This window comes from Sebastes umbrosus, chromosome 5 (genome assembly GCF_015220745.1).
Source record: "Sebastes umbrosus isolate fSebUmb1 chromosome 5, fSebUmb1.pri, whole genome shotgun sequence".
Taxonomy (NCBI): Eukaryota; Metazoa; Chordata; class Actinopteri; order Perciformes; family Sebastidae; genus Sebastes; species Sebastes umbrosus.
The window spans coordinates 17,052,848-17,069,278 of NC_051273.1; the positions used below are offsets into that span (position 1 = coordinate 17,052,848).

At 38.0% G+C, this 16,431-nt stretch overlaps 1 protein-coding gene across 2 annotated transcripts; it reads right to left on the reverse strand.

Annotated features, from left to right (window-relative positions):
- Positions 1-1,623: 1,623 nt before the first annotated feature.
- On the reverse strand, positions 1,624-11,917 carry gclm (glutamate-cysteine ligase, modifier subunit). Of its 2 annotated transcripts, none has more exons than XM_037770676.1 (7): positions 11,481-11,917; positions 7,755-7,817; positions 6,693-6,777; positions 5,711-5,767; positions 5,398-5,600; positions 4,529-4,643; positions 1,624-2,955 (listed from the first exon to the last, which is right to left on the reverse strand). In XM_037770676.1, the coding sequence occupies exons 1-7, from the start codon at positions 11,616-11,618 to the stop codon at positions 2,786-2,788; spliced, it is 831 nt and encodes a 276-aa protein (XP_037626604.1). In that variant the 5' UTR covers positions 11,619-11,917; the 3' UTR covers positions 1,624-2,785. The 2 variants fall into 2 exon arrangements, with proteins under 2 accessions (XP_037626604.1, XP_037626605.1); XM_037770677.1 differs by lacking the exon at positions 11,481-11,917 and adding an exon at positions 11,185-11,326.
- Between the last annotated feature and the right edge of the window lie 4,514 nt (positions 11,918-16,431).

The following is a 16,431-nucleotide window of genomic DNA, read 5'->3' on the forward strand; positions in this document are numbered from 1 at the left end:
CAGAGCTGTGACCCAACTTCAACCTTCAAACCGAGGTGGTGGAAGAAAAAGTATGAATTATTAACAAAATGCACTTTAATTATCAAAAGTATATTTATATTCATAATCTAAAAAATACAGTGTAAATATATATATATATTTATATATATATATATATTTATATTCATAATCTAAAAAATACAGTGTAAATATATATAAATATATATTTATATATTTATATATTTATATATATTTATATATATATTTATATTCATAATCTAAAAAATACAGTGTATATATATATATATATATTTATATTCATAATCTAAAAAATACAGTGTATATATATATATATATATATTTATATTCATAATCTAAAAAATACAGTGTATATATATATATATATATTTATATTCATAATCTAAAAAATACAGTGTATATATATATATATATATATTTATATTCATAATCTAAAAAATACAGTGTATATATATATATATAGTATATACTTTTGATAATTATTGTGCATTTTGCTAATAATTCATACTTTTTCTTCCACCACCGCGGTTTGAAGTTATATTAGTATAGTATAGTATATATATATATTTATATATACTATACTATACTGTATTTTTTAGATTATTAATGCTGATGTGTTAATGTGCAAATAACCGTTTAATGACGTAGTTGCCTGAGGTTGAGCAAATTTTAACAGTTGCATCTGTTACGTAACTTCTGTATAAAAACAAGAACAATACTGTCAAATAAATGTAGTGGAGTATAAGTATTTGTAGTAGAAGTACCCCTAGCCCAGAAACTCAGTGCAATGAAGACTGTTTGACAATACACTTAAATGTGAAACATTTCAATAACTATTAATATAAATAAGGAAAATAGTATCAATAAAAAAAATAGTTTTTGTTTACTATAATAGTGTTAGAGACAAAATAGATTGTGTTATTATAGTTAAATAAGCAGGAAAGCAAATAGTTTTTAGTGCAGTGAAAATGTTGTTTTTGAAAGGCTTAACGCCAACAAATATGGATTGAAGCAGAATATTTTGTTAGTTAAAAACATATATTTTTTAAATTAATCTTTTTTCAATACATTTTGAATTTTGGACTCAACGCTCTGGAGTTATTGGAAATGTTTGGATAACACAAGTCACAAATAAACCTACGCAGCCAGCACTAGAATATAATTTTACAAATAGAATAATACTAATAATATTAGTTTAGCCTGATCTTTATCTGCAACTGTGCACAAACAAGGGGTTTAAACAGAATGTGGCCTACTAAGTAGCAAAAAAATATGTTTTTTTCAAATAGCTTTATATACAGACTTTTGTATAAATTATCCAGTAAGTGCATTATTGTGATTTTAGTTATACATTGAACCACTGCTTTAGATAGCACTACACAAGCCTAGTTTAATCACTTAAAATTTAGGCTCAAATTTATGTTGACATCACACATTCTGCAAGACGAAGTTATTCAGCAGTTGTTGTCTTTACATTTGAACCAAATCAGGGCCTAATAAGCTCAGTACATCTGCTTCAAAAGCATAGGGAAAGAGTGTGAAACGGTTATCAAACAACCACACTAGCCTAGGTTTATCCCATCTTTCAAATATTTGACACCAGTGTTCACGGTGAAAACATCAGTTTTGTAATTTTAATAAAGCCAATTCTTGATATACAGATATATGACGACATAAAATATGTTTACAGTACAACAGATAATTTGTTTTCATGAGATAAACTGGATCCTGTCTGGGGGAAAAAAAACACAATTCTTAAATTAAAAATTCTTGTTCAGGGTTAACAAATTTAAACATCCTTATAACTCCTTAGGCATGGAGTTTCCAGTGCTATAACAACAATGCATATAGAGGACGTATAACCCTGCTATGCATGTCAATCTCAAATATTGCTGTATTCTCAATCCTCGAATTAATCTCATGAGCACAGAGGGGGTAAACATTTCAATGCATCACCAAAAACGGCGCGTTGTTAGAAAAAAATGCATGACAAAATAAAGTTATATATACTCACGTAGTTGTCTGCTTTACCAGTTAAAGTCAAATAGCATCATAAAATAAACATCTCATATGTAGTTTGATTTGAATTAGCACATTTTTTTCTCAATTGAGGAATGCAAATGGAGTCTATACAACAGGAAAAATCAAATTGCATGAATAAAATCATTTTTTTGCCCTTTCAAAATGCTTGGAATCATTTGGTTCTAAAAAAACGAATCTCTATCTTTGCTTTTTGCTTTACCTACTCGTAATCTTTTCATTCAGACTGATATATTTAAAGCTTGATTCACAGTGGAGACCAAGTAGGTATGACAGGAGGAGAAAAAGATAAGAGGCACTTCAAGTCAGAGCAAGGTTAAGGAACCACCACCTTGGATCAAAGTTTAGCAACTGGCATTTTCCATCATTAAAGCAGCCTCTGCTGTGTTGGTTGGTAAATGGCTGATCGGTCAATGGTCATCTGGGAAACTCTCACTTTCACAGTCTATTCTCTCAAAACTGACACTGGAGTTGATCTTGCATGTTCATCTCCTATTTTTGATCTCACTGAGACGAGGGTGACGAATACCTGCATCAGTTAAACTGAAGAAATGATACATGATCGAGATGCAACCTTATCTGTAAGATAAAACGATGACTTCAAGACTCATGGTGAATGGCAGCGTCCATTATTCAGAGCTGTTACTTTGCATGTTGTGTGTGTGTGTCAATGAAAAAAGGAGGAAATGGCTTCATCCATGTGTCTTCTTCTCTGGTGAGGTGTGCGCTAGGGGCTCGCCTTCCTCGCACTGACGAGGTAGCCCTTGGCCTTGATAATGCCCCTGCTCTTAACAATGATAGAGTAGCGCAGCACCCACTCCAGCCTCCAGTCTGCGATGTTCAGGTCCTGCGTTCCCTCCTGCACCGCCTCCTGGAATGTGGCTGCTGACATCAGCTCTGTGGAAACATGACGCCAAAAGAGGAGCCGTTTAAAAACTCAGGTACAAGTGATCTCACACTGTGGAAAGAAACACGAGATTCACTGATACCGCAGTTGACCCCAACTAAAAAGCTTCAAGAATAAGGCTGGCATTTTTTTTTAAGTATCTTTTTGTTAATAAATCCCATGAAAAGACCAAAATCAACAATGGGTCAGTCTGTCTCTTTGTGGCTCTCAGCCCAGTCGTTTTTACTAAAGACACAAATCTTGAAAGAACAAATATATATTTATATATAGTTTTTATTTTTTAAAAGAGGCTATGTCATTGGGCACTTCAGCTTTTAGCAAACAGGAGTAAATAGTGTATTTGTTGGAGACTATTTTCAGCTGTGCATTAATCCACAGTTGGTGTTGTAGTGAGTATTTCCGGCAGCAGGATGGTAGGATGATGTATGTGTGACTGACTCAAAATAAACCACAGTGCCCATGTTCACGATAATGAATAAACATGTACCCCAGTGCAATGAAACGGCTCACTGATGTGTTTTTTCAATTATTTTTGGGCAACAATGGAAGTCTATATTTAATAAGACATATTATTTATTATTTATATCAATTTGTTACCTTGCACAGCAGCTGGATTCTCACGATGTGACTAGATCGTGCGAGAAACACGGGATCACATATCACACGAAAATACATCTTGTCAGGCTTCAAATAATGTGTTTGTTTCCGGCAAGCCAGAGAGCGGACCAATCGGCGTCCTGTGAGGAGCTACTGGCGTGGCTTAACGACATGGAGAGGCAACTGTTCGTTCAAAACAACAATGGGAACTCCTGAAGAGGTTAGCGTAGATGCTGCAATAGCATCAGGTATATCAGAACTGGAGAGTATTTCTTCATTTAAAGAAGAGCAAAGAATGGCACTGAATGCTTTTCTCGGTGGTAAAGATGTTTTCGCTTTTCTCCCGACTGGCTTTGGCAAGAGTTTGAGTGACAGATGGTTCATCCAATCAGCTGCCAAGTATTTTTTTAAAGTGCCTGATCTTTTCCAAACAGTTTCCAATGACGGCTTCTCAGATGTTTCTGTGTAACAAAACTTGTGGCGGGTCAGATTAATATAAATTTGTCCTTTGAGGCAAATTTGTGATATTAGGCTATATAAAGAAAATTGACTTGATATATCAGGCTTTTTCTACACAGACAATACTTGTTAGTGGAATCAATTCTTTGTTGGTTTTGGTCTTTTGATAGTGTTTTTTTTTTTTTTTGTTTATAGTGAAATACAAGTGAGCACCATGAAAACAAACATAAAACATATGACACAGCACAAGACAAGCAGGATAACTAGACTCGAAATAACCAAAAAAAGAGAGAGAAAGCAGCAACAATAACAACGGGAAAAAGAGAGAAAAAAAACACTTTTGACAACTTTTGATGGCATTTGTTGTATTACAAAAATACAGAATATCCCAAGGCTTAACCTTTAATCTATCACTAAGCAGTGAGAAAACCTGGACTCTTTTTTTAACCGTTTCGCATCTAGAAACTTCACTATGAACCCATCTGACTGACAGGAATTGAGTTTCACCTTTGGGATCGTTGTGTGTGAGCAGCTGGATGTCAAACTCCTTCGCGAAGGCTGTCAGGTCAGGAGGCATCACACAGCAGGAGGCCAGGTTGACCTGGTTACTGCTGGGCTTCACCTGTACAAGAGAGGGTACGCAGTCAATGACTGGCTTTATTTGGTTCAAAACAGGAAATGGCAGCAACTGTCAACTGTTCTGCGAGGTAAAATTACGCTTTTTTTCCAGGGAGTCTGGTGGCTTTGGCGAGAGCATAGATGGATACAACGGCTTCAGTTCCCCAGTCGGAAACATAGACTGTATAGCTGTCTCACGGCAAGGTAAACCGGCAAAATAATGTAAATATAGCGTACACTTAAACTGATATTGATTTTTTTAGGTGAGCGTTGGTTTTAGGTGGCTAAAACACATTTTCCTGATGTCCCGGTCCACAGCAGTACATTATTTTGCTTCTGTGTGGTAACTCCTGTCTGCTTCTCCAAGCTGGGGGCGTGCCGACTCTCATCTACTGTAGGCAATACACCGACTATGGACTATGGACTTTCCATTCATAGTAAAATTGCACAAAGTAAAGCCACCATTCTCTTGTTTGGTCAACACTGGTGGGAACACAGATGTCTTGCTTGAATAAACTTTATTGGAATTGTCAATGGACAAAAGCGACCGGGGGTTCCTTGCTTACGTTCAGTGCGAGCACCGTGTCATGGCCGGCAAAATTAACCATACAGTGTGAGCATATTAAGTCTCAGGTTCTGGCCGTGCAGAATGTGTATTATGAGTTAAGGCAACGTACACAATTAATGAAAGCACACAGTGTCTGCTCAGCTTAGAGATGACACGAATAAAGGTTCACATACACAATATTGCCACTCACTTGAGCCCAGTTGTAGAGCTGCTCCAGCAGGTCTTTGTCCAGGTCAGAGGTGCCGATGGCTGCAATCCGCTGGCTCCTGACCAGAGCCTCCAGCTCTTCCCAAGCTGGCTGAAGGTAAGCCAAACTCTGGGTGTCCCCCTCCAGGGGCCAAGGTGGTGCTATGATAACAGAGTCGAGCTGGGAGACTGCCAGCGTCTGGCAGACTAAGGATGAGAGACAGTGTAGTAGTTTCACAAGTAGAGTTCAGTTTCATATCAATTGTGTGTAATTTTTAAGGCGAATGAAAATTTAACTGAAGAGATTTAAAGCTCACCCATCTCCACTGCATCTCTGATGGAGGACTGAACCGACTCACACAGGAACAGTTTGACTGTAAAAACAAGCAGTAATAAAAATGTAAAAAGTCAGACACGGACCAGAAAACAACCTTCTGCAAAGTTTCCCACATGCCGGTCCCCACTATCGGCATATTTGGAGAGCAGGCTATCCGTTGTCATTAACCGGCATGACGTGCCTTTTTTGTCCTTCACCTTAAACGGACTACAGACTACGGTACATAGAAATGCGTAAACACAGTGTTTTGTTGTAGTGTTGTTCGTATGTAGGAAAAGTATCTCTGTTGTACGACATGCAAGGATTAACAGATAAATAAAGTAATCTGTGGAGGAGCTGTGCACCCCCCCCCCAGATAACACAGATAATAAGTAAATATATTGTGCCGCATTGTCGATTGGTATGAATGTTTGATGCTATCACACTACATGTCCTTTACTTGTTCATTGCAATGATACCGAATGTAATCAAAGCAGGTCTAAAACCAGTACAAAAAGCTACTCTCTACAGCTAACCTCGGTTATTATAACCTAGGATATAATCAGATAATCAGTGAGGTTCTGTAGAGGATACACCATACATGCAGTTGATTCAGACTAAGATGCGTATTAATTATTATGGGCCTTAATGTCTGCCACCTGTCCTGTAAAATGCATTTATCTGCAGTTTTTGATTAATTTCATATTTGCTGTCCCCATTTGTTTATATTAGATATAGACCAAGCCTGTATTTAATTATATTCTCTCTATAATTTCACTCTTATGTTCATTTAGCATTAAACTTCTTACTAAAATGAGAAAAAATACTAGCATTGTCAAGTATTTAATTCACACAGGAGTATACACAAATAGGCTTTACCATGTGGTTATTTCACATAGACTATGTATTTATTGAATAACCAGAAAATGTGTTATATTTCATTCCTCTGAGACACAAAAGTTGACTGCAAAACAAATACGGACCTGAAACCCTTAGTTCCTCCCTCTCTTCAGGCGTAATGGCATCTGTTGCCTGAGGAATGGAGCAATCCAGAGTGTCTGGGAAGTCCTACATGACAAGACAAGCACTTCATTTAGAGATTGCGCAACATGTTTTGTGCCCTTTTCAGACATGAAATAGTCTCCAGTCCATAGATATGTTTATATCTTTGTGCGTCTCTCTTCAGGTTTTTTTGGATGATAATATTGTATGTCAGGTTTTTTTCTTAAAGCAATATCGTCAGTAGGGGAATTTCAATATTGCCCAACCCTAGCATTACAAAGCTTCTGTGTTTTTCTGCCAACAAATACACACCAAACCCCATGACGCACACATCCTACTCTTGCAATTTCCCTACAGAGGATGTGTCTAATACACTTTTTATTTGCCTCTTAATTCAACTCTTTCAAAACTTCCCCCCATCGCCATTTGAGTCCATTGGGCGTGGTAATAAAAGATGAAGCAGATTAGCTGAGCCTAGCAAAACAGCCAGAGCAGGCGTGTGTTCAGCAGGAATGGTGGCTCACTACGTTGGATCCTACAGACTTTTTAATCTTCATTTCAGTCTTTTCAGATTTTCAGTTTGATGAAAAGAGATTAATGACTAGGGCGTTCTAGAAATCCTATCACAGTTGATGAACAAAACCCCCAGAGCAAAGTTTCTGTGCCCCCACCCCCCTTCCCTACAGACAGACGCACATTTGGAATGGCGCCTTTGACAGCCAGCACTGCATGAACATTCATCATGACAGCTTCTTTTCAGTAAGCCTAGAGGCATCCTTTGATGTTCATCAGTTATTTTATTTTCCCAAGCACTGGAACCCTACTGCCCGACAGTGTAGTAGCACGTTATTGGGAAACTCATTCACATACCGCTGGCCTGACCACAACTGACCGTCAATGCAAATAATATTGTTCATTTCTCAGAGTCAATTAAAATATGCAAAACCGGTATAGCAAAGAGTGACTTAGATGTACTATTCTCACATCGAGAACCCAACAGCACTACATGAAAAACATTAAGAAAACTGTAAACGTCTTCCCACCTTGGATTGCGGTTTTGTTGCAGAAGACCAATCACTTAGTGTGGCTTGAATGCAGTCTTGAAGCTGAAATATCAAACAGAAAAACAATTTTAAATTAAAGTCTGTACGACATGCATATTATCAGGAAGGATCCCTGAATCTCGGCTGAAGCTGAACAGCTTTTTATCCTCAACAGACCCCCACACCAACATCTGGACAGCTGTGACATGCTGCTCCGCCAATTTTGCAGTGCGTTATAAACAAATAAATCATTTGGATAAATGTCAAGTAGAAACAAGGACATGAGGCAAGTCAAGTTTAAAGGTTCTGTATACAGGATTCAGAGTATTATATATAGCAGTAAACAACTATTTGCTATGTAAAGATATAGAGGAGAAATGTCTACCTGAGCAGAGAATGAAGTTGCTCTCCCTCTGTGTGTGTTGTAATCATTGTTGTAAACACTATTTTAGTGCATGAGAGTCTCTCTGTTGTGCCTCACTGGTTAGCTAATCACCGCTACTCTGCACATACGCCGGTTACAGCTGATAACGCCGTCCCGACCCACGGCGTCGTCACGGAAGCAAACACAGTTATGGGACATACATCCACAGCGATTAGTTTAAAAGTTCCTTGGGAGTTTCCAGAGGCAGTGAGTCGTGCCAGACGCCCCTGATTTGCATAAAGTAGCATAGACCTCAATTTCATGCAAATGAGGAGCGACCGCCAACATGACGCCCCGTCTCTTGAATCGTGACACCACGCTACCAGAATGCATTGCATGGATGCCAACATAGACAATGAATGGGATGTGTGGAAAGAACGGGAGCTGTGGACAAGTACCATTAGGTCTTTCAGACCTGTTGCCGAAAAATGCTGCAGTGTCTGTCACACCTGTTCCCAACCCTGAACGGCCCAGCCCAGATTACATACTCGCAACGCACACATTAGTGATGTCATGTGTGCGTTGCGAGACGGTGTGTGCCATTTATTTACATTACGATGCGCTCTATGAGGCTCTATTCAGTAAAGATGAGTATTGGGTGAAGGTTAATTCTAATGTTATCATGATGTGTTCACATGTAATCTCGAAAAATCGAGTTTTTGGCAAGAAACTTGAATACAGTTTGTTTGAAGGAGATGTTTTCACAGCAATATAAAATAGATAATAGAGAGGGAATTATGAACTTTTTAACTTCCTAACAATAACCAGTATGCAAACGGTAATAAAGAAGTGTATTTTGAAAAACAAAGGATTTATTGTTTTACTTTTACTTTTCATTTTACTTTTACCGTGGTATCAAATATGGTATGGTATGGAGAATTGTGGGATTTCCTTGGTATTGGTATCGACTACTAATTTTCTGGTATTGTGACATCCCTAGTGTAGGCCTATGGCAAATGACAAAACGCTTCAAATGTATTATTGCGGTGCCAAAAGGCACGGTGAGAAATTTTGGGTGCACCTATATACTGTGCTGGTGCACCTAAATGAAAAAGTTAGTCTGGAGCCCTGCATACGCACTTCTACACACAACAAACAGCAATATCCATCTGAGAATAACTAATGTTGAATAAGAATAATGAATAATGTTGTGGCATTATTCCTTATGTTATGGGCTATTTTTTGGATTTATACATTATTACTACCTACTGGCAACAGACGCAGCGTCGAAGCATTCGGGTCAGCCCTAGTTTTTCTCACAGCCAATCACCACAAGCTTTCTTGATTTCAATGTTTAATTGGCCCAATTACATAGTACATAGGTCAAACCTTAAACTTTGCCCTTCATCACAACAATAAATATAAGATCAACTTTGGACTGAGTTGGGGTAGGCACAACACCTAGCACTGCACCCAAACTACAACAATGCTTTGGAGGAAAAGTGCAGGTGATGTTTAATACCTTAAAACAACAAGTGGTGTGGTATCTGAAGCAATCATGACAAAAGTAACAAAGGCTGACCAAACCCTTTCAGCAAATTGCCGCCACACCTTTATATAACTACAGTGAACATATATGCAGTGCCAAAACAAGTAGTCAATCGATAGAAAATGAATTGTCATCTATTCTGATAATCGACTGTCTGAGTCATTTATTAAGCAAAATGCCAAAACATTCACTAGTTACATCTTTTTAAATATGAGGATTTGCTGCTTTCCCCATTGTTATATCATTATAAATTAAATATATTTGGGTTTTAGATTGTTGACTTGACAAAACAAGCTATTTAAAACGTCAACTTAGGCTCTGGGAAATTGTGATTGTCACCATTTTACAGACTTGATTATTCTAAAACAAAAAAAAACAAAAAATAAAATCAATGCGAAAATATTTAGGTGCAGCACTAAATTTATGACCATTTTCAATAGATGTTAGTGGCTCGTTGTTTTTGCTTCATCATACAAGCATACAAGGGTGTAAAAAACAAACACTGTTTCAATGGAGCACCTGCCTGCTGGATATACATGACACCTGTATGATCTGTCCAGGTTTGTTTTGTGTGAACCTCCTACAACAATCATACTACTGTCTGTAAACAACTCACCTTTGACTGGATAATAAAGTTGCCTTCATTACATAAGTTAAGACACACTATACTCAAACTTTTAAAGCTAACTCCACTTGTATCTCCTGTGACTGTGTCTGTTGACAGATGCTATTTGAAATATTCTTTGTGGACTGCTTAAAATTATGTTAGTTTAGATATTTCTTGCTTTGTTGTTATTGTTTTTTTTTCTTCTTGAGAGGTATTGGGGGAGGTCCTTTGTATAAGCCTGTGGCTTCTTGACCTCTCCTGACACATTTCTTGTTTTTGATTTTTTCATTGACTGGATTTTGTGCAGTTTTATATATGTGCAAATAAATAAATAAAAAAAAATACAAAGGTGATAAAACTAAAAACAAACATTGAACATCAAAAATCACCTGCCTGCTGGTGATGATGCATGACACCTGTTTGCTCTTTCCAGGCTTCACTTACAGTTTGTTTATGTGTGAACAGCCTACAACAAATCATACTACTGTCTGTAAACACCACCCCCTTGACTTGATAATAAAGTTGCCTTCTTCAGACACACTAGACTCAAACTTTAAGCTAACATTACTCACACTTTATCTCAGATACAGTCCTATGTGTGACTATGGCTGTCGACAGGTGCTATTTGACATACTCTTTGTGGACTGCTTAAAATTATGTTAGTTTAGATCTTTCTTCTTTTGTTGTTGTTTTTTTTCCCATTGACTGGATTTTGTGCACTTTTATATATGTATAAATAAATAAAATAAATAAAAATACAAGGGTGTTAAAACTAAAAAACAAACACTGTTTCAATGCCTGCCTGCTGGTGATGATGCATGACACCTGTCTGCTCTTTCCAGGCTTCACTTTACAGTTTGTTTATGTGTGAACAGCCTAACAATCATACTACTGTCTGTAAACAACTCACCTTTGGCTGGATAATAAAAGTTGCCTTCATCACATAAGTTAAGACACACTATACTCAAACTTTTAACTGCTATCTGAAGTACTCTTTGTTGATATAACCTGCCTTATTATCAGTCAGCACACACACAGACACACACACAGGTCTCTAGCTGGTTAAATATTTAGCCAGGTAACCTTAGCAACTACCGTTAACTGACACGGCTAAGCTAATAAAGCTAACCTGTCACACACCAACGGCACCGTTGCTAACCAACCAACTAACTGCCGTAGATTAGACCGGGTTTAACGTTATCTTACCTCTTCGCTGGGAGAAACGGGGCATTTCTTTTTCAGCCGGCTCCGGTTGACTAAGTTCCCGGTGTGCAGCCTGAGAGTCTTAGCGTGGCTCAACAACATCTTCGCCTCACTGTTGGTGTTGGTGTTTTGAGGATCCATGTGGTTTCTCTCTCCGTAGCGAGCTAACAAGTTAAAGCTAATCAGTGTTGTTAAATGACGACGTTCACTACGACACCAACTGCTACCGTAAACTGCTGGCTTTGAGTGATTAATAGCAGCACAGCCTCCGACACGCTACCGGTATAAAACAGTGTAGTCAGGATGACTTGCACATGACTGATCTGGCTGGTTTAGGTGGTTGCGTTTAGGAGCTGTTATGGAAGCAAGCCGGTCGGTCGGTCGGTCACGCCCACATGGAGGAGTCGGTGAATGTGTCGTAAAAAACCCGGTCAGGATTCAGGCTACATCTAAAACACGGAGCACTGGATCAGTGGAATGGACTTTTGTAATCGGATGCAGTTCCACGTCTGACCGCTAGATGGTGGTGTAGTGTTTCTAATTATTTTCCTCAATCAAGGATATAGGCCAGGGGTCAGCAACCTTTACTATCAAAAGAGCCAATTTAGGCAAAAAGAAGAAAAAAAATCTGTCTGGAGCCGCAAAATATTTGAGCATTGTGATGAAGGTAACACAGTTTATAGTTTAAGTATATAGTATATAAGTCTAATGCAGTGAGAGCCAAAGAGCAAATGTACGACGGAGTATTAGGGCCACATTAAGGGAAAAAACATCTGAGATGTCCAGAATGAAGTCATAATATTCCGAGAATAAAGTCATAACTTTACGAGAAATAAAGTCATAATATTACGAGAATAAAGTCATAACTTTACGAGAAAAAAAGTTGTAATATTACGAGAATAAAGTCATAACTTTACAAGGAAAAAAGTTGTAATATTACAGAATAAAGTCAGAACTTTCCGAGAATTTTTTTTTAATATTTTGAGAATAAAGTCATAGCTTTACAAGAAAAAAGTCGTAAAATTACGAGAATAAAGTCATAACTTTACGAGAAAAAAAGTCGTAAAATTACAAGAATAAAGTCATAACTTTATGAGAAAAAAAGAAAATAACACGTAAAATTACTACTTCATAATATTATGACTTTATTCTCATAATACTACGACTTTTTTTCTCTCATAAACTTATGACTTTATTCTCGAAATCTCAGATATATTTTTTTTCCTCAATGTGGCCCCAATATTCCGTCGTACCGTCGTACCATAGACCTACAACAATGATAAATAAAAATTAAAATGTAAACAAAAAAACAGTCATTCATTTCCATGTTTAAAAATCCACAGGGAGCAACTGGAGAGGAGCTAAAGAGCCGCCAGCATGTGGCTCCGGAGCCGCAGGTTTGTGACCCCTGATATAGTCCATGAGCCAGGGGGTTGGTCGTGCCACTTTGGAGGGCCCAAGTCTCATAGTGATTTTTTTTAAAGGTCTATGTCCCCTAGTGTTGGAAAATGCATGATAGCATTGCAGCAATTGTAGCTTTCTATGTGCTATCACTCCTTTCTTCATCCCTCCATCATTACATTTTTTCCATCTTGTTTCGCCAGTTTACACATAGATCTAGTATAAAAGAGGGTAACCAACACACAATATCATGAAGTCATATATCGTTGTAAAGCTTAGACTATAATCTATCCGTCAGTCACATTGTCATGACACTGAGGTCAAGAGAATTTGACATTTGACCTCTAATGCTACAATGGGGCAAATTGTGAATGCCACTCCGAATGCCCTTATAACTAACTTCATATTGATCTGATGTGCCCATGGATAGTTCCAGCATAAAGAGCACAAAAAGAGCTTTAAAATGATATAGTCAGGATGACTTGCACTTGACTGACCTGGCTGGTTTTGGTGGTTGCTTTTACAGGCTGTTATGGAAGCAAGCCGGTCGGTCGGTCGGTCACGCCCACATGGAGGACTCGGTGAATGTGCCGTAGAAAACCCTGTCAGGAGTATCATGGAGGAGGATCGGGCTATATCTAAAGCACGGAGAACCGGATCAGTGGAATGAACTTTTGTCATCGGATGCAGTTTCACTTCTCACCTCTAGATGGTGGTGTAGTGTTACTAATTATTTTCCTCAATCGAAGGATAGCAGTCAAGATTCAAGATTCGAGCTCTATATTGTCATTGTGTAGTACAACGAAATTAGATTGTGACAACCCTATAGGTGCTAATGAAAATATAATACAATAAAAAAGAGATAGTGTAATATAAATATAAATATATAAAAGATAATACAATATAAAATATATAAAAATACAATATGTATATTGAGATGACAGTTTATTATTACAGATTATTGCACAAAGTGTCCGTCAGATAATTATATAATTATTGCACAGCATCAGATAATTATTGCACATATCCATAACGGTAGATTTACAGTATTTACATTGCACAAAAGTGACACAAAACAACATTGTCAACATTGTCAACACACAAGTCGACATTGTTTAACAAACTAAATACTTAAACTCAAGTACTGTAGGCCTACTTAAATACAAATGTGAAGCACCTGTACTTTATCTACTTTATCTACTTTCTACACCAGGGGTTCTCAAACTTTTTGGGTCAAAGGACCTCTTACAGGGGAGAAAATCTTCCAAGGACCCCTCATAATCGTAACATTAAAGGGACTGTTTGTTAGAATCAGAAATGCTTGTTAACAGCGACACCTGTGGCCGTTAAGTCAACGAAAGTCAGCGTCCTGTTGCTCGCGCTCGCCCGTGTGCACACGCTACTTGAATGTGAGCGAGCAGCTTTACAGTGATACCCAGTTTATGCAATTCCAAGACTTTTTATAGACCCAAGTATGCAGAAATATTCAAATACACCATTTTAGTGTAGGCGAAAATAACACATTTATACTGCATTCAAAAAACTGCGTGATTGGGCGCCTGGGTTAGCTCAGTTGGTAGAGCGGGCATCCATGTATTAAGGCTTGGTCCTGACCGCGGCGGCCCGGGTTCGAAACCGGCCTGTGGCCCTTTCCGCATCCACTCTCTCTCTCCCCTCTTTCAAGACTCTATCCACTGTCCTGTCATAAAAATGGAAAATGCCCCCAAAAAAATAACTTAAAAAAAAAAAACTGCATGATTATTGCCCAAAACTGCATGTGATTATCATAAAGTGGGCATGTCTCTAAAGGGGAGACTCGTGGGTACCCATAGAACCCATTTTCATTCACATATCTTGAGGTCAGAGGTCAAGGGACCCCTTTGAAAATTGTTGTTTTCATCGCCAAATTTTAGCCTAAGTTTGGAGCGTTATTTAACCTCCTTTGTGTAAAGCTATGACATGGTCGGTACCAATGGAATCCTTCCTAAGTTTTTAGTTTCATATGATACCAGTATCTTCGCTTCAGCTTGAAAACTCAGCCCGCAACATCCTCTGAAAGACATAATAGCGGCTGCTCCCGCTGGCTGGCCAGCCAGCCGGCCAGCAGAGTTCTGAGGGGCTAAAAGTTATTTGTATGTCTCTATGTATTTAATGCTGTACTTATAATGTAATGTTGATGTGACCTTTGTGTAGGTATTAAATAATCACATGTCGATTACATCAACTGACTAAGTCACAGGATGTGTGATGTCGTCGAGCGAGATAGGAGCGTGTGAATTTTTTCTTTTTAACAGTTTGGTTTCAACATGTCGATTCCCACGTGCACAAAGCTTGGTCAATAAAAAAATTGTTTTCCCGGTTTGGTTTGGAACAACGTGACTAGCCTGCACAGAGTCTCAACCCCATCCAACAACACCTTTGGGATGAGCTATCTGGAACACAGACTGTGAGCCAGGTCTCATCGCCTAACATCATCAGTGGCCGAACCTCACTGAATGCTCTGAACGGCAGGTTCCAAACTCCTGTAGAAAACCTTCCCAGGAGCAACAGAGGCTGTTAAAGCAGCACATTCATGTCCATAGTTTTGTTTAACACACATCACATATGGGTGTAATGTTCGGCTTTCCAACTACTTCTGGCCTTAATCTATAAAACATGCACACATATCTTTCAATGTATCACAAATAGACTTGCAGTACATTTGGCATTCGGTAGACACACATTTCCAGAGTAATCTACAAAACTGTTCAGGATTTATGATTCAGACAACGTCACCAAGTCAAGTGAACATTGACATTTCTAAACACTCAACAGACTATGTTGACTATGAGCGCAAGAGAAAGTAAACTATGAAGTCTTGCCTCTTTCTTCAGAACATTTCTTTTCATGCGTCACAAGAGACCGTCATATTTTTTAAAACTATTTCCTGGAAGGTCACGTCTTCTGTATTTTTTTTCCAGGGATTTTGGGGTAACTTTAGGATAGTTACATTTTACAATTGTAACACATGTTGGGCTTTTTGAGTAGAAAACATTGTAGAAATATTGATGAACAGTTCAAAATAAATATAATTTAAAAGATACAAATAGTTAAACACTTTTTTCTGAAGGGCGTGGGTGCTGTTACACTGGGATAACTTGGATTCATTTCTTAAAGTCTGTTTACGGCCCTGGTGGAAAATGTAGGTGTTATTAAGTGCATATTTATTTAGACTAAGTACCTACAATGCAGCAGCAAATGCCCTATAACAGGGGTGCACACACTTTTTCAGCATGCGAGCTACTTATAAAATGACCAAGTCAAAATGATCTACCTACTATAAAAATGCAAAACATATATTTATTTATAAATATATTGAGTATTCTTTATATGTACAATATATGTTGGTGTACCTTGCATAACTGCATGAACCCATATTGTACAATATAACTCTGTACATTTTGTCATTACCTTACTCTGATGACTTGCACTGAATGGAATCAGCCAGGGATGCATAGTCCGGACAGTAGCTGCTGATAGCCAGCCTCAAGCACACTTCCAAATGATCATCAGT